The sequence below is a fragment of the Cebus imitator genome, unplaced genomic scaffold (assembly GCF_001604975.1).
Source record: "Cebus imitator isolate Cc_AM_T3 unplaced genomic scaffold, Cebus_imitator-1.0 Scaffold2, whole genome shotgun sequence".
Classification (NCBI taxonomy): Eukaryota; Metazoa; Chordata; class Mammalia; order Primates; family Cebidae; genus Cebus; species Cebus imitator.
This window is the reverse complement of record NW_016107317.1, coordinates 3,298,386-3,322,323: the sequence shown is the minus strand read 5'-3', so window position 1 is coordinate 3,322,323 and position 23,938 is coordinate 3,298,386. Positions and strand designations below refer to the sequence as shown.

At 36.6% G+C, this 23,938-nt stretch overlaps 1 protein-coding gene across 2 annotated transcripts in view; it reads right to left on the bottom strand.

The window, feature by feature from the left end:
* The window catches only part of PTPRO (protein tyrosine phosphatase receptor type O), a 276,527-nt gene extending 257,894 nt beyond the window's left edge, over positions 1-18,633 (bottom strand). For both annotated transcript variants that reach the window (XM_017528611.2, XM_017528620.2), the window contains exon 1: positions 18,105-18,633. In XM_017528611.2, the coding sequence (XP_017384100.1) occupies positions 18,105-18,179 (75 nt within the window). In that variant the 5' untranslated portion in view covers positions 18,180-18,633. The remainder of the gene's footprint in view (positions 1-18,104) is intronic.
* Between the last annotated feature and the right edge of the window lie 5,305 nt (positions 18,634-23,938).

The window sequence follows — 23,938 nt, the reverse complement described above, 5'->3', positions numbered from 1 at the left end:
TACCATCTTTTTTTATATATATAATCAGGTACGTGGTTTTCTCTTACCTGAGGCACATACTATATTTTATTTAATAGCTGTTAAAAAACCTCAGAAGATATGCACATTGAAGAATTCTTCCCAGCCATCGCTTTGTTTCAAGTGATGAACTCTACAAAGGCAGTATGCCTTTAATAATAGTACAGCACATTTTGTCATAAGCAGTCTGTTCCTTCAAAAATTATCATGAAACAGATTGAGAGCTAAATATGAAATGCTGAGCTCTCCAGTTGAAGCGGAGACCTCATTTCATTCAGATCAACTCTAGACAGATAAGACAAGAAATGGCTGGAAAATTATGCTATATTTTTTTCAGTCATGGCAGTACACTTCCCAGCTCAAGGTTGAGACAATTTACAGAGGAGAGGGTATGGCATAGCTTGCTTGACTAATAACTTTCTCTGCAGTATATATACCAAAGAGACAACAGGCATATTCTGGGGTCTTCCTTCTATAGAAGCATCATCACCTTATAACTTTCATATGCAAAATAATATCTCATGGACAAACTAAAAAATAAAAGGAAAAATAATGTATCCTGGGGCAAATGAATTAAGCTCTTTAATTTTGTATTAAGAGCTAATGTTCTTCCACATTTTTTTGCAGATACTCTAATAAATTAAATAAAAGGAAAAGAAAAACAAAACGCTTATCTTAAGGTATGCTCTTTCTTTGCAAAACTAATTTCGCTGAACAGTCAGATATGTAATAATGGGCCTCCTGGGGATGTAATTTTTTATGCAACTTGACATGCAAGTCATGAGTAATTAATTGTGTCTTCTATTTACACTTTGTCAGATAAGAGTATTAAACAGAAGAGCCGAGAGGAACACAGAACACTACTATTAATCTGTTTAATTTGCAAATCTAATGTAATCAAAAGGAAGACATTAGTGTTAAAATTGTTGTTGTCTGGTGGTATCTTTCTTGGAGGGAAAGGCTGATCTGTGATGTAAAAGTCTCATAAAGCCAACAAGCCACAAAATCTCATGTAGGCTTCTAAAGCCAAGGCGTAAGTCTGCCATGGTGCTTCTGTCATTCACCATAAGAGCCCCCAGTTTAAAAGAATTTAAAACACCAATTCTCCCCATTAGCATATAATGTTACATTCAGCTCTGTGTAATTATCTTACAAGTATAGAAGCATCAAATCTATTACAATGAAGAAGATGAAAAACAAAAAATAAGCCTGAGATTTATGAATATATAGGAATCCCCTGATAGCAGGCTTTTTTTTTTTTTCTGGGAACATGTACCTGACAGACTGATGGACAGAAAGAAGAAACTGCAAGAATGATTTTGGATGGGCATGAGTCAGCTGTCTCCAGGAGCAATCTCTACCCCATTTCTGTCCAAAAAGCAGTCCCAACCAAGGACTTAGAAGCTGATTCAGTCACCTACATCTCAAGATATTTCTATAGTAAGTAGAAGAGGGAGAAGTGGTAAACCCATGAATAGGGAAATATAAGCCATGTCAGATTTTTCACACAGAGCAGCATGGTATGCAGTAGTGTGTGTAGAGTTCAATGGTCAAATGGACCAAACTTTCACTCCTAACTCCTTTAGTTCCTCTCTGAAACTCAGTTTCCTCATTACTGAAATGATGATAATGATATATAGGAGTATATAAGGATTCGATGAAATAATGTCTGTTAAGTTCCTGGGAGAGTTCCCAATAAACAGCAGTCACTCAATAAATGGTAGTGATAATCAGTAGCATCTCCATCATTATCAATAAGGCAGTGAGGCTTGAAAGAACTAAACCATCTAATTTCTGCTTGTGTTACCTGTATTGATTAGTTCCTTTGGGACATATCTTATATACAAATGAGGCACTATTGATAGAACCTCGATTGTTGAGTTGGTGGTATGCTTATGTACATAACAGTGAGGTTTAGATTCTCTACTTAGCTTTGGCTAGCGACATATATAAATATGTAGAAGAAATTCTTCAAGTATAGGGGCATATATATGAATTGCAATTACTAAAGTAAACAATGGCAAATTTTTAGTCACATGCAGAGGATATAAATTTGAAAGTATGCTGACAGTTACAACTTGTCTCTGAAAAAAAATCCATTTATTTTTCATTTATCTCTAAGAGTGCATGCCGATTAATGCATAAACAATATGATCTAGGGGAGTTTAAGTCTAGAGACTAATTTACTGAACTACCCAAGCAACAGAGGATTATTTTATCTAATTAAGACAAAGCACACGTATTTAGAATTAAGCATTTGCATTTAACAGCAAATTCAGAATTATAAAAGCAATTAAAGCTAAAATGAGGTATGATAATTTTTTTTTCTGCACATCACTGCTGAACTAAAGCTCATTTTAATGTTTGCCTTCGTAGCATTATTGAATAGATTATTATGAATAGAAGTTCATGGCTGGGCAAAACCACCTTTTCAACCTCATTTCCAACTTCTCATCCTCCTCAGGACCTGAATCCATCCCCACTGTTTCATTCAAGCCTCCTAAATATGACTTACATTTTCTCGTGTTTCTACTTCTATTCTCTGTTTCTTCAATATGAAATGTTTTCCTTAACCAACTCTAACTATTTAAACTCTAATTTCCATTTTTATCTGATTCTCTGAAGAGTCATTAAAATATTGCCATTAATAGTGTTGTGGGAATTATGAATGGGAATGCCTTAACACTTGGTCCTTTCAAGAACTTCTAGATAAACCTTGTAAGAATATAGTCCAATATACAGCCTGCTTCATAATGAATTTGAGTTTGCAGCTAATGGTGTTTTTTTGAAGTCGTTGTGTATTTTGTGTATGTTCCTAAATTGCTTCACATTTGCTTCAATAACTTACTTTCCTTGCCGTTGTAGTTATTGTTTTTCTGAGACAGTCCCTATAGGGCAAAGACTGTATCTATCAACTATTGAAATATGTAGTACAGTGCCATACGCACACACACACACACAAAAAAAAAACAAAGCAAGATTTGAAAACTCTAATAAAGTTTTTAAAAAACTTTTTCCTGGAGATAACTATAGATTTATAGGAAGTTGCAAAGAAATATACAGAAAAGTTCCAGGTATCCTTGACCCTGCCTCCCCCAATGTTGATATTTTACATATTAAAACAAGAAAAATCCAAACTGTGAAACTGACATTAGTACATCCCTAACTGACATTAGGGCATATACAGATTTCACCAGCTACATATGTGCTTATTTATGAGTATATGTCTAGATCTTACCATTTTATCACATGTATAACTTTATGTAATTACCCCATCACAATCAAGATGCATAACTGTTTCATTATTACAAGGCTTCCTCAAGTTACCCCCTTTTAGCCACCTGCATCTATTCCTCATTACCCTAATCCCTTGGCAACCATGAATCTTTTCTTCATCATAATGTTGTATAATAGAATCATACAGAATGGGGGCTTTTGAGATGGTCTTTTTCCACTCAGCATAATTTTCTTGAAGTTCATTTAAGTGGCTATGTGTATCAATGGTTCATTCCTTTTCATTGCTGAATAATATTACACGGTATACATGCACTACAGTTTTTAAACTTTTTACTTATTGAAGGACGCTTTTGTTAATCTCAGTTTTGGGCTAGTATGAAGTTTCTATGAATACGTTGGAGGTGTAGAGGTTTTAGTATTTGATTAAGATAATTGCAATTCCTCTTCTATGGTTAGTTTATTTTAATTAGAGCAGAGATTTTCAGGGATGAGTGAGATAGGCAAGGAACTAGTGACTGCATACTGTACAAAATGTGTTTGTTTGTGTTTTCAGGAAGAGGTCACCATTCATCCTGGTTTTCCCAGAATAGACCAATTTGTGGCATAAGGATCCCTTCACTCTGGTTGGTGTTCTGGTTGGCATGATAAATTATATAATTACTCTGATTCAGTTTATGTAAGGATTCCAAGGATCACTATTATGCCTGCTTGCTTCTGATGGAATTGAATTTTAGTAAATTTGTAATTTTTCTAAGTCCCTTTGGAGTGACTCACTGGAGTCTGAGGAACAAGATCATCTTCCTGCAATGAATGATAGTCTTGCTGAAGTCTCTACTATTCCTGCTGGCTTCTTTTCTGCTACAAAATGTGTTTTCCTACAAAATGTTTCTTCCTGAGTCAGTTTCATGGTTGAGGACACTGTCCAAGCTCATGTCTTAGCTCCACAACTGGAGAGGAAAATATTCTTTCACCTCCACTGCCATTGCTGGTTTGAAAACAATTGCAGGACTAGGTTCTGATTGTTCTGGCTTAGATCACGTGACAGTTTCGAAGACAGTGGTCAGCGAGGTGCACTCCCCACATGGGCTTAGGTCAGATGTTCACCTCTTAGTTGTTCGCTCTGCCCAGAGCACTGAGGTCAAGTAGGAGACTGGTATCCCGCCTTCAGACTATGTAGATCAAAGAAGAGAAGAAATTTTCCTCCAAGATTAGCAAGATATTAGCAAGGTTGGGGGTGAGTCAGGCTGACCAGGTGGGATGCAAGACTGGGCTGCTGGAGGAATAGTGATCTGGGCAGCCACTGTGATGTGTCTTCTATGAAGAGATCAGTACACTGCCAAATGCCATAGCTAGTAAAGAATACAGCCAGAATTCAACTCTATATCTTTTTTTTTTTACTAGTCAGACTATTTTCTTAAGTTCTTTATGCACAGTATTTAGCTGTGAGAAAATAGAAGATAAATGCCTGCCAATATAGCACCTGAAGTTGTTCTGTGTGTGTAGTTCTTAAGTAATTACACTAACGGTGGGCACACACATAGACAACAATCCCCTTACTCAACAACTTTCTGTTCTCCATGTCATGGTTATAGTCAATATCTATGATCACCTGAGTCCTTAACAATGCCAATACGCTTGGGGATTGCATGCAATTGACCTGGACGTATGACTTAATGTCCTAAATTGCAGAAGAGTGAAAATGTTCAGGTCTTGAAAAAATTATCACAATAACTTTAGGTGAAAAAAGTATGTATCACAGGGAAGTTTTATACTTTTTTAAAAAACATATATACTCAAATGCACAGACATAGGAAAAGAGTTGGAAAGATATGTCTCCAGATGGTAGCTATTTTGAAATGCAGTGTCTAGGAATGATGATATTCTTTTACTGCCTGTTGTATTTTATACATTTCCACTGTGAACATCTATGAGTTTTCCAGTTCTTTGTATGTTATAACGAAATTCTTGTGCATGATGATGCACACCTGATTCAGGCTTAAAGATTTCAAATTAAAAATGCCTTACTTCAGAAATATAAGCAACCATCGAGTAAAGAGGCTGATTGAAGGCCTTGGTGTAGCAACAAGAATTTCAGTGGAAAGAGTCTCATTAGTTTCTCAATTATCCTTCAGAAAAGAAACATGTTCTATCAATCTAGCAGTAGAAATAAACCAAGGTAGTAGCATAGAGATTTTTTAAAAAGGCTTTAAAGAGGCAACTGTATTTTATTTGTTGCAAATCAACAAAATGTAAATCCAAGGAAGCAACCTGGGACACATCATAAGGGTGGCTCAGTTTTAGCAAGTTTTGTTAATTGAAAAACAAAACAAAACCTCATAAACTAAGTTTTTAGAATGAAGTCCAAAGTATTTAGTTCTAAGTCCTTGCGATTATTTTAGTAAAGCTTTGTCAACACCAGAATTTCCATATTACAAGTCTCAAGTATCTAACCACTTTGAACAAGGCCTATAGTCATTTCTAAAAGTCTAATTAAAAAGTATAATTTAGTTAGGGAAAATTGCAGAGAAAATTCCCCCATGACAATGCAGAGTAAACTTGGCCACATCTCATCACTATGTTTATATGTAAATAAGGCTATAACACCAATGTATTTCATAATAACCTTTTTTTCTATAATCCTTTGAGGGAGGGCCACATGACTCAATGTTTAATAATATGTGCAGACAATATACCATTCCCTTGGTCTTTTACTATTTGCCTTATTAATCAACTTAACATTCACAAACTTTAGAAGTCAATTTTTTTCCCAGATAAAAATCTAAGAATTTTAAGTACCTCCAAATAATAAGGTATTTCTTATGGTGATGGTGTCAGTGTTTATTACTATAAATGTGATGCTTATAGTTTTTGGTATTTGGCAATACCAATTTTTATAATTACACTTCAGTTATCAGCACAATATCCAAGTAAATAGAAGCCCATAGTAATTTTACTAGGATATCTATTTTATGGATCACCAACTTGACTTAAATTGGAAATTCCTGGCTTATCTCAGAGAAAGGATGATTAGCTTAATTCTAGTGTAGCCACTCTAGAGTCAGAAAGAGACTTGTGTAAATGTGTTCTCAAATGTTTCCAGAAATGTTGATTTGATATTAAAGATTATTAATTTTAAGAAAAACCATTCATTAAGCAAAGAATTATTAATGTTATTTTTATACTCTCCAGAAGTGATTCTCCTGATCAGAAATTTATGAAGTCAGGGGCAAAAACTCCTTTCAGTCATATGTGTGAGAGTGTAAATAATTTGATCACAATTTTCCTTCTATTTTTGGCTTTGGAGAATATATTGATTTGCCAACAAACATAAACAAAATTAAAGCCGTAGAATAAAAATTACAGCTAACTCAAACTTCAGTACTTTTTCAGTACAGTTAATAGACAGGTCAGTGCATTACAAGATTATGCCATACTTTTCAACTTACCAGAGAAATATTGAATTATTTAAGTTATAGTATTTATCTTAAGCATATATTATGTATGTTAGTCACTTGAAAATCTTTACAATCCAGGTTTTTGGTATGTATATACTAACACTTTAATGTATGTAGCACTCATTTAATCAGCATGTTTAACTCACTGTCTATGTTGCATAATAAATATTTATCACTTTGTATTTCAACTGAATATAAAAAATACCAGTTGTTTCTGTACAAAGTTACCCAATGGAATCTTATCCAGGAAAAGACATTTTAGAAAAGTCATTTAAAAATTTCCGTGAGGTGCCCATATGCACGTAAAAAATAAAAATACAATTTTCAAAATAAAGGAAGTCACAAAACTTTTAGGTTTTGTTAAAAAAAAAACAAAACAATAATTTATCATCTGAGCTTCAATTGGTTGAGTGAGTTTTAAGAAATGCTTTTTGAGGTCAAGAGCCAATCTGGTTATATTGACATGCATGGCTAGAGAAAAAAAGATTTACAATTTAATTTTCAATTTGGCATTTTCAAACTGTAGGGCTAAGATAAAAACAAAGTTTTACATTTTAAAAACTCAGAAAACCTTTCTCGTAAGTAAGTAAATTACAGGCACAGTCAATGAATAAGATGGAGAATAAAAGATCAGAAAAGCTATTTTTTTTGCCTCTTTACACAAGCGAACCTATTTATGACTTGGGCACCCATAATTTGTCCTCAATGGCTTACTCTGACGGAGTAAAATAAAGAGAAAAAAATAGTATGAGGAGCATTATCTTGATGTCTAAAGGAGTTCATTTTTACTTGTGGTAATAAAACCTCTGTTCTCTCCACAAGAGCAAAATGGCCTCTCCAGGTCATCTTCTACCCTGATGCCTCTGCCTCCCCAGCTCGACTCAGCAGTGCCTGCCTGATAGACTCTCCCTTCCAGCTCACCTCACTGTGCAGCTTCTCTACTGCCTGTGCTTGTACATCTGCATCCTGCTCTTCCTCTGTCTCGAGTCTGTCCCATACCTTCTGTTTGACCTCCCTCACTCCATTTATTTATTCAACACTTATTCATTCATTCATTCACAAATCTTCACTGGACATTGCTACAGGCCAGGCACTCTACCAGGAGCTGAGAATACAACAATGAACATAATAGACAAAGTCCTTGCTCTCATGAAAGAAACCTATAAGTATTCCAGTGGAGGAGCCAAGTTATCAGTAAAAACAGAATGTGATGTCATGTAGTGAGTGACGCTTTCTCTGGAGAAAAAGATGCTTAGGTAAGAGTGGTAAAATATTAGAGTGATAGGAACGATTTTAGATTGGCTGTTCAGAAAGACGAACTGAGTAAAAACGTTTTTTGAGCAGAGATTGGAATAACATAGAATCTGCATGTATAGAATACTTACTATGTGCCACGCATTTTTCTCACACTAGCATTCCCAACTCCTTACCATGGTTCATCATGGCACCCCCTCAGGAAGAATAAAAACTGCCTTCCTCTCCATTTGTTATTGTGACTATAAAAAAAGAAAAAAATGGCAATAGGCAGAAAAATTGGGGCTGGTGTAAATAGCTTAAACTGGTGTGATGGAGGATGAGGACAGAACAGTGAGAGGACAAGCTTCTCATATTTTATCTTTATAAGCCATCAGGTCTGTTGGCAAAGCAGTGAATTCATAACATGCATTAGAGCAAGAGCAGTTACTATATAGTGCTTTACTAAACTCAAACAGAGATAGAAGTAACACGTGAAAGCTACAACCAGAAATAGTTAATCTCAAGATCAAACCAAATCAAACCAAAACACAGCAACAACAAAACAACGAAACTGTTGTCTAAAGGTGGAACGGTTATTTTACACCTCTTGGCAATTTCACCATTTGTGGCTAATTGGCAGTGATATTAGAGACAAGATCTAAACATCAGCTTAAATTTTGAACTAGATGGTTTTGAAAAAATATGCCTTTATGATTCAATGGCATATACTGAACAAACATGATTGGTCTGTTAAGCTATATATTAAGATCATCACATTGGAAAACAATATTAAAATGTATGTTTCATTTTTTCATTCAAAATTCAAGGAAACATTTTATATATACAATTACTGAAAACAGAGTTAGTACAATCCATAAAATAAAGAGGATATTTTCCTCCAGAATCATTTTCCTGAACATCAGTGTTTTATAATAAAGTTGAGATAATTGCTTTCCAAACAAATTATCCTGATTCTGAGATTTAAATTAAAGTTGATCTTGATGCTACGTTTTCTTTATCCTTAAAGGTACAGTTATAATTTTTTAAACAAAGAGAAAGATAAAGCATCTAGCATATGAGCGTAAATATTGTTTCTTAGAGCATATTCATTATTCTCCTGAGGTCAGGAGTTCAAGACCAGCCTGGCCAACATGGTGAAACCACAACTCTACTGATAATACAAAAATCAGCCAAACATGGTGTTGCATGCCTGTAAACCCAGCTAATTGGGAGGCTGAGGCAGGAGAATTGCTTTAACCGGGAGGCAGAGGTTGTAACGAGCCGAGATTATGCCACTGCATTTCAGCTGGGTTACAGTGCAAGACTCCATCTCAAAAAAAAAAAAAATACTACAATCAAACAACTTTGAAAATATATACACTATATTTCTCCTTTGGAAGACACAATATATGTTAGTATATTAAAAGTTCTAAGATATCTTCGCACATAAAAATAAGTTACTACTACTTTAAACAAACTTAAACTAATAATCTCCCAAATTCATGTTACCACAAAGGTATTCATTTTTAGTAACATTCAGTTCAAGAATATTGCCAGCCTCTCTAATACACTATGGAGCACATTTTGGGAATTGCTGCGTTGTACACTTTTTTACTGCCCTACCTCTTTGACTTTGCCTATTTTTACTATTTCACCCTTCAGTTTATTGTTGTACATAATATTAATTGAGTGTTACTATATTCTAGGCACTGTTCCCAGGACTTCACTTCATTTTCCCATCTATCCCTGATGATAATTCTAAGACATATGTACTAGAGATGACCAAAAGGGAATCCAGAGAGGTGAAGTAACTTTCCCAATATCCTACTGCCAGTAAATAGCACAGCTGAAGAATTGATATTGACCTCAGGTATCTCTAGTCTGTCCTGGCACCTATGCACTTATCAAATAAGGGGATGCTTTTGATTCTTCAATTCCCAGAAGCATTTATACTTCCCAGTCTCCATAGTGTCCAATAGCCTACCTATTTCTTAATTCAAAGATATTTTCCAGACCTTAGCTTACAGGACCTCTCTGCTGCATTGGTTGATGTTTGCCAACAAGTTCTCCACTTGAAATTTCCTAGATCTTGGGCTTCCTTAATTTTGCTTTCCTCCTGTACCTCTCTGGCTGTGCCTTCATCTTCTTAGATTCCTTATTTCCCTGACATTAAAAATTGGTGCCTTTCAAGACCCCATTCTGGCCCACTGCCCTTCTCTCCCTTTCTCTCTGCCAGGTCCCACTCACATCTCCAGGCCTTCCATCTCCTCTACCCTTCAGGTTCATAATAAAGTACCTGTTTTGTTTGTTTCTCTGTTTTCAACCTATTCAAACTCAAAGGTCTACCACTAACCCATCATGTCTTATATCAGTCAGGGTCCCAGCAGGACGCTCAAAAAGGAAATCCAAGAGAATGTAACAAAGTGATGGACTATTGATCAAGGTCTGGAGCAGAAGTAATGTGCTAAGCATGAAGAAAAAATATTTAGGGCCTAGAAGCAGAGAGAAGTTATTGCCCTCAAGGGATAAGGACAGAGAACTGTTTCAGGAATTTGGACAGAACATCAGCCTTATAAGAGGGGCTGACTATAGAACTGGAAGAGATAACGAGACCACAGCCTAGTGGGGGCTGGCCAGGGTGGAAACTGGGAGAATAAATGATTTGATTTCTCCCTCCTTCTAGCAGTAATCTTCTGCTAGTGCTTTCTATTGGCCAAACTCACTAGGAGCTAAAGGGCAAGGGAACAGGAAGAAATGGTCCATAGAGGGAAGCTTTCTGGCATGGGGCACAGTGGAGGGGCAAGTTGATCTCGATGATAGACTATCCATCACACATGCTATCTTGAGACCACTGCTCTCCCAGGAAAGAGGGTTGGTTACCAATAAATTACCCTATATCCTGCTCTCCCCAATTTCCCACGTCTAATCAGTCTTGCCAATTTAGCTGTTTTCAACATTGCCTCTCTTTTACTGTCTGTCACCCTAAGGCCAGTGTTTGTCATCTCTTAATTGGATAATTACAATAACCTGCTACTAGTTTAATTCTTCGAGGCTTGCTCTACCTTTGGGATAGCCTTTCTTGCAGGCAAAAAGCTCTATCTGAAATGCAGCTCTTACCTCACTAATGTTTTGATTAAACCCTTCAATAAGGCCTAGAGAATACAGAGATCCTACTTCCTAGCTCAACATATAGAAGTCTCCCTGATCTGGCTCCCGTCGCTTCATTGCCTTTGATGTACATCTGCATTTTCCTAAACTCTGCCATGCGTTTCACAACACTGGGCCTTTGCTCATCCAGTTTTCTCTGCCAATGTGTCTATATTTTTTACCCTAACTCATATATGTGCTTCAGGACTCAGCTCAAGAATCATCTTAAAAGAAATCATTTCCCAAACCACTTAATAGTTAAGTGTCTCTCTTCTAGCAGCCCACATTTTCCTTCTTAAAACAAAACACCATATTTTAATGACCGTGGTCTGTGTCCCTGTTCCCACTATGCCATTGGCAGAGATTCAACTGGTATTATCCACTTCTGTACCTATAATATCTGGTAAAATTCCTGGCACATATCAGATGCTTAATGGATATTTGATTAACTAAATGGATTTGAGCAGTAAGTCTTCATTCTGGAATACAAAAGACAGTATTGAAGAAGAAAAGGAGCTTCTCAATCTTGCCATTTTGGCTTTGGGGAAAGATTGGTCAGCCAAAAAATGTTTACAGGATGCTCTTTCAAGGAAACTAAAAGACAAGGAGAGATTAATTATAATTAATGCCAGCATCCAAAAGCAGGAATGCTATAGTTAATCAAAATAGAATATTGATTTAGAAAATAAGTACAGAGAGGTGGGAATCAGACGTCAGATAGGACCAAAGACACAAAGAGCACTGAAGATTCTGTTGAATTCTCTGACATCTGGTTTGTACATGACAATCACAAATTCCTATGGGTGGAACCAAGAGGGAATCACAAGATACAGATCAACATAGCAGGGTCATAATTGGTCTCTGACATGGGTTAAGGGTAGAGAGAACCGGGATCAGAAATTCCTCTGCACTTAATTTGGTCAACAGAGGGTAATAATGAAGAAACAGTACTGAGGGCATGGTAGAGTCATATGATGCTCTTCCTCACCCGTACATAAATCACTGATATTAAAAACCTAGTGGGCAGAAAGAGGAAAATAAAACAAAAGTCTCAATTATCTGAAAAAAATAAAGTGAAATAGCACACAAAAAAGAAAACATTCATCATTTAAATGTCACATAGATTACTATTAATAGATATAATTTTGATCTTGGGCCATTACTTGTACATTAATTGCATTCCTATTCTTCTAATTTGCTAGTAAATGTACAACAATTATGCTTTTTAAAAACAGGTTTATTTGTTTAAATTTTCATTAACATAGGAATAGTCTTGTTAGAAAAATGAACTGCGCAACATTCCTATTCATAAAGAGTGAAAAACCAAATAAAGAGTATTTGATAAGAAAATACATTTATTTGCATATAAATAGAATAGCAGTAATTTGCTTTCATCCAATGTTCTTCATTTCATTCTCTTATTTTCCCTATATTCATTTTCTTACAGAAATTACCATTCATACTTATAATTTGCAGTACTGCTCTCAAGCTCAAAGTCCTATTTCCGTTTCTGAAATATTTTTCCAAGCATACATCACTTTTCTCCCTTTCATCTCACTTTCTTGAAAAAAGGAAAGAAAAAAAAAAAACTTTTATCAAGAAATCCCCACAACCTTGTTTCAAACATCTTCTGTTTTTTTGGTAGTTTAAAAATATTCAGAAGAAAAAGGAGCTGGCCTTTAAGTAACAAGAATGCCTAGGGAAAGAAATCTTTCATTGGAGAATCCGATGCTGAAAAAATTGAGAATGCTTTTCTGGCACAAGGATAAGACATGATCCTACTCATAGAAATAAATTCAAAGGGACAATGTGCAGAGGAAAAAAAAGTCTAAGGATTGGTGTTCTGAAGACCTAGAACAAGCTTGGAAAAGGGAAACATTAGGAGTAATTGACGATAGAAGATTACAGGAGAGGTGTTTAATCAAGGAAGTTTTTCACATATTCTTCTTATTGGCTTATAGGAACCATCTGGGACCTGCTGGAGTCAATAGCACCAGGAGAGAAGGAACCCATTCACACTCCTCCCAACCCATTTACACTCTTGCTTACTCTACTTGGGCCGTAGCAACCTTGTTTGGGTTCCTCAAATCAATGACACCAGTACACAAAAAAGTCTTACATACTTATTTAAGAAAAAATAGCTGATATAATGGGTCCTTAAGATGACTATCAAAAAGTTCTGTAAGAAATTGGGTTATATGACCTTGGATTAAACACCGCCATAGGTATAACCAAGACCAGGGTGTAGAAGAGACTTCATCTCTTAAGGGTAATGTCTGACAAAACATTAGGGGGATTTAGACTAGGAACAGAGAAATCTTGGTCAGTTCTGGTTGGCTGTGGTCATAGGGGAGTAGTGATGTGGAAGAGGAGGCAAAAATATTACCTGTATATCTGGGTACTGGCTGAAGTTGTAGATCACCCATAGAGGGTAAAAAAAAAAAAAAAATCAATTTCCTCTAGTATGTCATTTGCTACTTTTTAATTAATAACATTAAACAGAGGTGAGGCAACATTAACAAATAAATGAGCAATTGAGAGTATTACATTTTTGGGAAAAATAACACATTGATATTTTGATTTATGGTTTTAATAAGATCCTAATATAAGTGATTGGTAAAATTTTTACTATTTTAATGTAATGAGTGCATTGTAGCATTGTAGTTGTGATTGTTTAACTCACATAACGATAATTTTCTTGCATTTACCTTAAAGATGTGTTCACAAGTTAATATTGTAATATTTCATAATTCTCAGTCAGAAGCTTTTATGTAATGCAGAAAATTTAAATCCCATTTATTAAGCTTCTATTAAATTCCTAACGCCCCATACTAACACCATGGAAGATAGATATATTACAATAGACATTCCTTTATTTCAAAAATATTTACAATGTATTTGGAGTAATTAAATGAAAACATTAAGTACTTTATAGTAAAGCTCATCACTGCATTGGGCTGTGTTTCTGAAAATGCAACATCACTGAAACTGTGTATGGAGAGGCATTAAATTCGGGAGAAAATGAGAACTTGATATTTTTGGTCATTGTTGTTAAGCCTTCTATTGTGCCACACTGCTACCAACTACGATGTTTTATATACGTGCATCAACTGTATCTGACATCAAATATTCTTTCACAAACCCTCAAGCCTCAAGTTAGAATTATATTGATAAGGTTCAGAAGTAAATCTGCTTATAAGTTTGAATACCTTTAACTTGGATATTTAGATCGTAGAAATAGTGTTACATTTAAAACTAAAGTGCAACTCATATTGTTTCTAATCACTTATGCATATAAATGTGCATTTTCTTTTGGGTCAAAATGAGGCAGAGGTGTAATGTGAATTTTCAATTCCTTTGTACAACAATAGTCTCTCACATAACAAAGAACAAAAGCAAACATATGTTCACAGTGGGAAGGATTATTACTCGATCATCTGTAGAAGCATGGCCCAAGGAGCCTTTGCCAACCTACTGGGGATGTCACATGTAAAAAGCTTTCTCCAAAAGGATGGCAATATGATTTATTAAAGGACTCAGATGACACAGGAGTTAAGGGCAGCAAACTTCATTGTGATGGAAAGAGTCTAAGCTGCTCTAGCAAAATGAAAGGATTATGGTTCACCTGCCAACACGGTGCAAAATATGGATGAAACCTCAACCACGAAAAGAGAAACTTATTTGCGTGTGTATCGGGTGGGGGCAGACATAGGAAAGGGGAGAAAGGCAGATGGGCCATGGAAAGCAGATATTTCTCCTGGATAAGAGTGGAATGGCCAATATCATAACACTAAAATATAATTCTATATTATAGAATTAAATATGAACCTGTTTCAGAAAATACAATATTAAGACCCTTTTTTAATTTAATATTCTTTGACGATATCTCTGGTAAAGGCAGAAATAGAAAGAAATAGAGAGAAGGGGTTAAAAAAGGACAGATGCCAAGCCCGTGAGTTTAGGGAAATATTCCAGCTGACTACTAAAAAGCAACATTTCAGGGAAGGCCAACTTCAAATTCCTATGATGTCATATTCCACAATCTACATCTTAGTAGTCAGAGTACTTATACTGAGTAAACTGATACAGGAAGACATTTTCCAGGAGGGCTTCAGTAAAGATAGGACAAGTGTAGAAAGTTACATTTCTTTCACTGGGAATTACGGGAAGATGCACAACAGCCAGGCTCACCAGATAAATACCTCACTTGCATTCATCCATAGAAGGCTTTGAAATTAGTAGCTTTCCATTTAATAACAGAGTTCCATTTTTTGCTTCTATTTTACATAAATCATCAATATTGATATAAAAATAAAAATTTTCATAACCAACATTGTGTTTAGGCAAGATAGATTATGCAGCTATTGGCTTCATAATGTGCAGTGGATGATTTAGACAATCTGAGATGCCCTATTCTATGTGCTCATCACTACTACATGGATAAGGAATGTGGCACAGAGACTTTTTTTGCCAGTCACATTTAGGTTCCCTCAATGGAACTGGTTATAGTCATTTATACACATTCAAACTTTTATACTTTTCCACCATTGATATCCAGCTGCTTATATTTGAGTTGTGGAAAATATAAAACTATAAATAAAGCCTCATACTTGAATTTCTCTGTCTTATGGTCTTTCAGGGTTTTCATTCTTATATGAAGGATATTCATATGGAGTAGTGAAAAATGTATTAACTGTGGTGAAAACTATGGAATTTTTTTTTGCAGGGGAAAGTTGAGAGAATGTTTTATTTCTGACTCGGCACACATGAAACATTTTAGATTTTATTATTGAGTTACAGTCAGCAGTTTGGTATTTAATAATGGAACTTTTCCCATCCTCCTATCACCACCTGCTTGAGTAGATATATTTTACTGCACTTATTCAGGACCTAGAATTTAAAAATATCTCCACATTACAAAGAGATTATACTATGTGGCCAATGTACCATGTAATATACTATCCCCGAAATGTAAGACGTTACCTTATGTGCCCAATTTACCACTTTGAACAACTCATGCCAACTGCAACAAAATAGGAGCAAATGAAATAACATGTAAAGTAAAATACCTGAAAAACTGGCACAGAGAAGATATTTAATATATACAGTTTTGTCTTCTTTCCTCTGATATATTTTATATTCAGATGACAAAAATATTACATTCACATAAACTAAAAGACAATGAGTTTTCCTATAAAATTGTGTCCCATTACAATAATTATTATTTAAATGGCAAACTTTGCCAATGTATTTACTATGTGATGCAGTTTGCCATAATTTACATTTACCAGCAATGTTCGGGAAGGTACCTATTACGTGAAGCAGGTTGAATCTTTATGGCAATCAGTAACATTATCATTATGCCATCACTAACTGCATTTTCTCATTCCAATATTGAGTTCTATGTCAAACTGTGGCCACATTTATTTTATTTAATTGCAAAACCTTACCCCTACTCCCAACCAAATCATTCTCTCATTTCTGGAATTTTCTCATGAAGAACTCAAGCAAAAACCTGCAGTTGTGCTGAAGGTTAGGTTTGGATCAGATGTCATGTACATAACTCTTAGCTGTTAGTAAAATGTATAGTGACTTGATTTCTCATTTTGAGTTCATGACAATTATCGCATAGGTAAAATAGTCGTGACAGTTTGATAAATAGTTAGACAATGACTAATAGACAACTTGATAAGTCTAATACATTTGTGATGTGTACAAAAGAACAACCTCCTACAGTAAAAACATATAACTGAGCTTATTATTTACCATATTTTAAAATAAAATGATTATTGATCACTTAAAAAAACGTAAAAGCATATTAATATAATTTAAGGTCTTACTTAGGTATTCTGCTGCTGTTTCTCCCTGAAAAATTTTTTTCTATTTTGTGTTAAGACAAATGAAAGTATGGAGTATTTAAATTTAATGCTGTTCTTTATCCATTGGTCCTGTTCCACTATATTCTTTTCAGGCATTCATAATTAATGGTGCATATAAGCAAGAAGTGACTCTATAATAAGAAAAACTTTAGATCCATTAACCTTGCATCCATTTCTAGGGTAGGTTTCACTGTGGTCCTGAAAGGATAGCTCCGAGTCACCTGTCGACATTCTTGAGTTTGCTTTGCGGAGAGGGGAAAGGACTAATGACAGAACTACAGTAGATCCGCTAAAGAGATGAGTGATAGACAATCACTTCACTTCACATCGCCTTCCAAGAAAACATCTGGCTGACATTTATTCAAAAAATTTATATACAGTATAGTTGTCAGACTGATTTTTCAAAAGCAACCCCTTTTCATTTTTCTCAAAGTAAAACCGCGGGGTAGCACATTCCTAAGAAGATAGGAAAAAGTTAATTATTATATATTTTTCCACCATTAAATCTAGGGGTAGTATCATCTGTAAATATAGCGGAGAAAGTCTAGAGACTTTTTAAAAGGAACCCTAAAGATGTTGATAGGAGTTGGGGAAAGGAATCCTTGCCAAGCTCTGCCTGACACTCCTTATTCAAGGAAAATTCTGCCCTAACGCAGCCCTGGCAGTCTATTTGTGACCAGGGAGCTCAGTCTCGCTCCATTCCCCAGTGTATAATTCCAGCTGTAAGGAAAATTAAGACAAAGCAGCCACACATTCTGTGCGAGGGAGGGCGGAAAGGTTAAGCAGCGTTGGGGAGCAGTGGAAACCAGAAAAGAGAGTGACCTCATTTTGCCTGAGAAAGCGCCATCCAACAAGCCCACCTTTGATGCGGATATCAGCGGCGGTAAAAGAGCACAAAGGGCGAAAGCTGCAGAGCGCAAACTTCCCTTATCTTTCCACCCCCACCTCTCAAGACCACCAGGAACACGCACACGCGAGGACAACAAAGCGTGCGCCCAGGCTGCACGGCGGGCGCTTCCCGCGGCCGGGTCATCGCGCCCTGGGCGCGCCGCTCCTCACGGCAGAGCGAGGGCGCCTGAGCGCGGCAGCCGCCAGGACCGCCCGGAAGGAGGGGTGGGGGGAGCTCCCCTACCTTGAACAGCACAAAGAGCCAGAGCAGAGGCAGGAGGCGGAGGCCGGCGTGTGTCCCCGTGGGCAGGTGCCCCATCGCTGCGCGGACGGGGACCCGGGGGCACGGCTGCGCTAGCGGACTCCCCCGGCGGCGGCTCACAATGGCGAACTGGGGCTGCAGCCTCAGACCGTGGTCGCCGAGGTTGCTCCTGGCGGGCGCATGCTGCCTTTCCAGTCCCCCTGCGCCTGCTCCCTTTCCTCCTCGGCGCCCGGAGTCCTCCAAGAACGTGCCAGGCGCTGCTGTTCTTTAATGACTAAGGATGTAGAGGGTGGGGATTGGAGTGGGCGAGGCTCTGTCGCCGCCACCACCGTGGCTGCCGGAGGAGGCGCAGGGTACGCGTGGTGAGCGAGAGGCGGGGGCCCCCGCGCCCAGCCCGCGGTGGTCCTCTGGCAGCAGGGACACTTTCACTCTGACTGCCTACCCATAAAATGACAGCAGCCTCCCAACCCTTCCGCTGCCTGCTACTGCTGGACAGCCCCCCACTGCAGACTCCGCCTCAACCCTTCCCACAGTCTCTGAGTCTCCGGAGTTCTGTGGGGTTTCCCTGACCCCTCTTGAGCAATCCAGGCGCCAGATCCCAGTTCCCTCTCGATCTTCCTACATCTGTACTCAATTGCAGGTATAAAGGATCAGTAACACCTGGGTGGTGGTGACTGTAGAAACAGTGTGTAGTGTGAGTGTGTGTGAGTGTGTGTGTGTGTTAGGAAGGGTATTTTCTCTCTTTTCCCACTGCTTCCTTTCTCTCCATCCCGTTTATATCCTCTCCGTCCCACACTCACCCAGGAACAAATAGCACAATTATGTACGTTTTCCATTTGAAATCAGCCGTTCTTGTACATTTCAGATTCTCTTTTGATACCAAAGTCTGTCGGGTCTCTTGAAGTTGAATATAGAAGGGGAAAGAAAACCACAATATTTTACATGTAAGACCCTTGAACAACACGTTTTTGAACTCTTGGGTCCAATTATATGCAGATTTTCTTTCCCCTCTGTCAGGCTTGAGACAGCAAGACCAAACCCTCCTCCTCCTCCTCAGCCTGCTCAACCTGAGAAGGATGACGTTAAAAACTTTTATGAGAATTCATTCCTACTCAATGAATGTAAAAATGTATTTTCTCCTCCTTATGGTTTTCTTAATAACATTTTCTATTCTCCAGCATACTTTATTGTAAGAATACAGTATACCATACATACAACACAAAATGTGTGTTAATCAACTGTATATTATGCTATCAGTAAGGCTTCCAGTTAAGAGTAGGCTATTAGTAGTTAAGTTTTTGGTAAGTGCAAAGTTACATGTGGATTTTCGACGGCATGGATCCCTGTGTTGTCCAAGTGTCAGTGGTATGTACAAGCAGTTATTTGTTTTTTTTTTTTTTAACAATTATCTGTGAATAATTTTCCTGAGACTTTTTAGAATCACAAGCAACGACTCTCAAGCTGTGAGTCCTTGATCTACTACCTGTTTCCTTTTTTGTTATGTGTATTTTTTGAAAAATAAGTCTGTCAAAATCAACCCTGGTATGCATAGCTCAGACAGAAATCACTTCTTAATGTCCTGTAAATTACCCTACCGTGCCCTGTCAGTATTGGAACTTATTTATCCCGGAGTCATGCTTGGGCACCAGGAGACAGGAAAGGCCACCCTGGTCAAGAACGTAGTTGTTCAGCCACAGACTTTGTCTTGGTCACACAGCTAGGGAGTGGTGGCCCGAAAAAGGATCCAGGCCTGTGTTTACTCAGCTTTTTCTGGATGAGCAGTGGCCAAACACTAATCATTTGATGGTTGTATGTGTGTGTCTTAAGGAAGTTTCAGATTCAGTATATTTACATAAGTGTGAAAAAATATATATATACACACACATACACACATATATATGTATTAATGTCGTATGGATGAAAATATAGAATCACGGTCTGAATTTATGTGAGAATATTATCCATGGTGTCTTTGTTTGGAAGCTTCTTTTGTTTTCCCCTTCTTCCTATCACATGCTCTCTTCAGCGCCCTCAGGTCCACTCTTCATTGGTTCGGGCTTTTTCTTTCTTTTGAGAAAATGTTAGCTGCTCCTCTCTCCCTCTGGGTCAGACTTACGGGCTATCTGATCATTTAATCCTTGGGATTGCGCTTACAGGAACTTTGGTTTATTATGTTTTCTTTTTATTTTGATGCTCCTGAAGTAGCATTTTATTTCCACTCATCCTCAGAAGTGGCTATAAAGTGATCTAACCTCTAGAACCTAAGATATGTGTAGGCCAAGGGCAACAATCACACTCACAGGATGCCAACAATTGCTCTTTGGTGAAGCGATCAGTTTTAAATGTGTCTGTGAATTATGGGACTGTATGATGATATTCATGTGTGTGTATGTGTATGTATATACATGCATATAGTCTTGCCTGATGTGTGTGGAGCATTTGAAAGCAGTTCTGATCATACATTAATCTTGTAAATGCAACAAGAACTTTCACAATGAGGCAGGCTTTAAATAATCATATTTTGCTATGTCTTTCTGTTTTTCTGTTAGTCATATATCACAATTTGTTTAGCTCTTTCTGTCTGTGCATATGCACATGTGGACCACTTTGGAGGAACAATAGCAGCAAACAGTTAAGTAGTAAAGCATTAGTAATTGGCACTGTTGTTATTTTATTAGTATCATTGTGGTTAGATGGGCTGAAGACTGAAAGGATTATTTTATAATCGCAGAAAATTCCCTCTCTAGAGAAAAGTATTTTACATTGCTATTGCTGGATAAAATACTTTCATTTGTTTTTATGGCGCTTAAACCATAACAGTCCTTTGAATTGTCCTAGAAGAGACTCTCATAAAGAATGTGAATGCTGTGTCATCAGCAGTGTGGGGTTTTCAATTCATAGAACATGTTTTGTGTTTCTTTGAACTATTGACTGGTTTCTCAATACAATATTTCCAAAGTATGATAAATCTTATTAGGCTTTTTTCAAGACTCCAGATCAACGAAACAGCCAGAGGCAACATACAGTGCATATAGTAATTTATGTTTCACCAACTGCTTCTACATATTTGTCCAGATTTCATTATGACAACCACACTGTTAAGTAAAGAAGGCTGAGATCGTTATCACCAACTGTTTTCCTGTAATGCTACTTTTCCTGGAGAAAAATAAACACAGAAAAATAATAAAAAATAGTAAAATGTCTTATATGCCATAAAATAAGCATTGAAAACATAAATTCTCACAAATTGAAATAAAGCTCTCTGCTTCCTTTGAAAATTAAAAAAAATGGTTAATGATTATGAAACTGGCAGGTCTTTTTAAAATCTGTAGGAGTCTTGGTTTTTACTAAGAAAAGTGATCTTTTCCTAAATATGTAGAAATGTGTCTCTGACTATGGGGTTCACAGCTATCTCTTTTATACAAAAGCAAGAGCAGACACAGAGATGAAGCTAGAATCCCTGTGAGAGGTTTAATGAGGAGTCAAATGGAACTCTTACGGTGCCCTTGCCAATGAAGCTCAATTCTGTCCTCCAGGGACCAACTCTAATGCAGTTCATTGTGTTTAGTCCTGGCTTCCACTGCTGAAATAGTCTACAAGGCTGTCAGCAGTTTCAGTATTAGATAGTTGTATTTATGGGGGGTGCTCAGTGACAAATAATTTACTTTATATGGAATAAAAAGAAAAATTCAAGCCATTGATCTCTAGGCTGTATTCCACTAGAAAAGTAATAGCCATTCAATTTGTTTCCCATATCTCACATGTTACAATTTTTATAGCATATGAACTGTACATTATGTGTATTAACCTCTTAGAAGAAAATGACTAGGAAGCATTCTGATTTTCTATTTATTTGAGCATTTGTTTTAATTCTTTCTCTTGATGAGCAGTGGTTTCTCACCTTAATGATGTGTTGACAATTCATAAGTTTTATGTCTTTCAAAATGAGAATGATTGACAGCTCTCAGGTGAGTGGCATGTTCTGACTGCCAAGACTTATTACTCTTGCTACACTTGAAAAACAATGGAAATACACTAAAGAAGGTCATTTATGCTTTTACAGGAAGAGAGTTTTTCCATTACATTCCCCCCCTCCCAAAAGGTTTCTATTAAGAGACTTCTTTGTACTTGACTCTTACATGTTTCAAAAAATCAAATAAGAATAATATTGCATCACAAGATATGTTTTATAACACAAAACTATATACTTAAAGAAATAAGGAAACATACATAGAAAGTGATATATATATATATGTGTGTGTATATATATATATAAAACTGAATATATATATATATCAGTTCACTGATATATATATATATATATATATCAGTTCACTGATATATATATATATTATTCAGTTAACTGATATATATATATATATATATATATCACTGAACACAAATTACAGGCTATAGGATAAACACCCTACATTAGAAATGCAGATTGTCATGTTTTTAGATATTATACCTTCATTCAGTCATATACAAGGATTACTATTTATTACTAGCATTTCATTTAATTGCTCTGAAACTTTAATAAAAGACATTAGACACCCTTAAGTTATAAAATTTTATCCCATATTTTATTTATATGAAATGCCTTGACTAACAAATTTCTAAAAGATTTTTTCTAAATATTCCAGACATTGCTATCATCTACTTAGCTTTTATTCATAACTAGGCTTTTTGGCTAACTATAAAGTATTAGCATCCCTGCACTGGATGATTCACTTTATCTTGGCATAAATGGCAAGAATAGAACCTGAGTGTAATTTATAGCTAAAGGAAGACATAGTGTTTGCTAAGTGAAAATGGTGTCTGCTGATGCTTCCTTCCCTTCCTTCTTTACTTCCCTTCAAATTAAAGAGGCAATGCAACATTTACAGTCGACTCTGTGTCACACATAGTGCCTACAGATGTGCCACTTAAAAGCAGTTACAAATATCTCATTATGAAAAATTTGGTGATGGTGATTTCAGATGCTGTGTATAAGCTATGAAAACATTAATCGCATATTTTGAAAATCCACTGCCTTAACTGCTAAGGATATTGTACCTCAGCAGTTACAGTAGCATAGCAGGTATAGCAACATTGCAATGACAATCATACTTTGAATCAATCACACCAAATCAATTTTTATGCTAAAATCACAAAGCTAATGATATACTGAAATCTAACTGAGAGAAGGGGTGAAGATGACCGTACTCAGAAGATATTAGGGGATGCCACTGATAGATTGGTATTATTACCTGTCTTAGCAGAAGGAGTTCGAGGAAAAAATTTAAAGAAGGCGCAGCAATTCTAGAGAAAATTAAAGTGCCCAAGGGAAAACTAAAACATCCTCCTCATCAAAAGACAAAGAGAAAAGGCACAACAGGAAATTCACACATTTCTAGATGCAATTGCTTAGTGTGAATATCTGTAAGAGAAGCAGTTTGGGAGTAGGGGTTATATGTAGAGATATCACTTGTTTTGGTTAATAATTTGATAATGTGGAAAAATTATAAAGTAAGCATTTAATGTATCTTAAAACTATGATTTTAGTGAAATCTAATCAGGGATCAATATATGTAAAACCTATGGCCATTCTTCATTAACTCACTATCTCACTCTGCAGTGACCATTTTCAGCCTTTTCTACTCATCTCAAACCTTCAACCCTCTTCCCTGCAGACATTTTCAGTGTTTTGCCTTCACCTTCTAGCTCACAGAGGAAATAGAGGGCACAACTTTTTAATCTTCCTTGACAGTAGACGTAATCCTAACCCATATTCAATTCCTTTGTCTTGTTGAGAACAAGGAGCTCTCTCTCTCTCT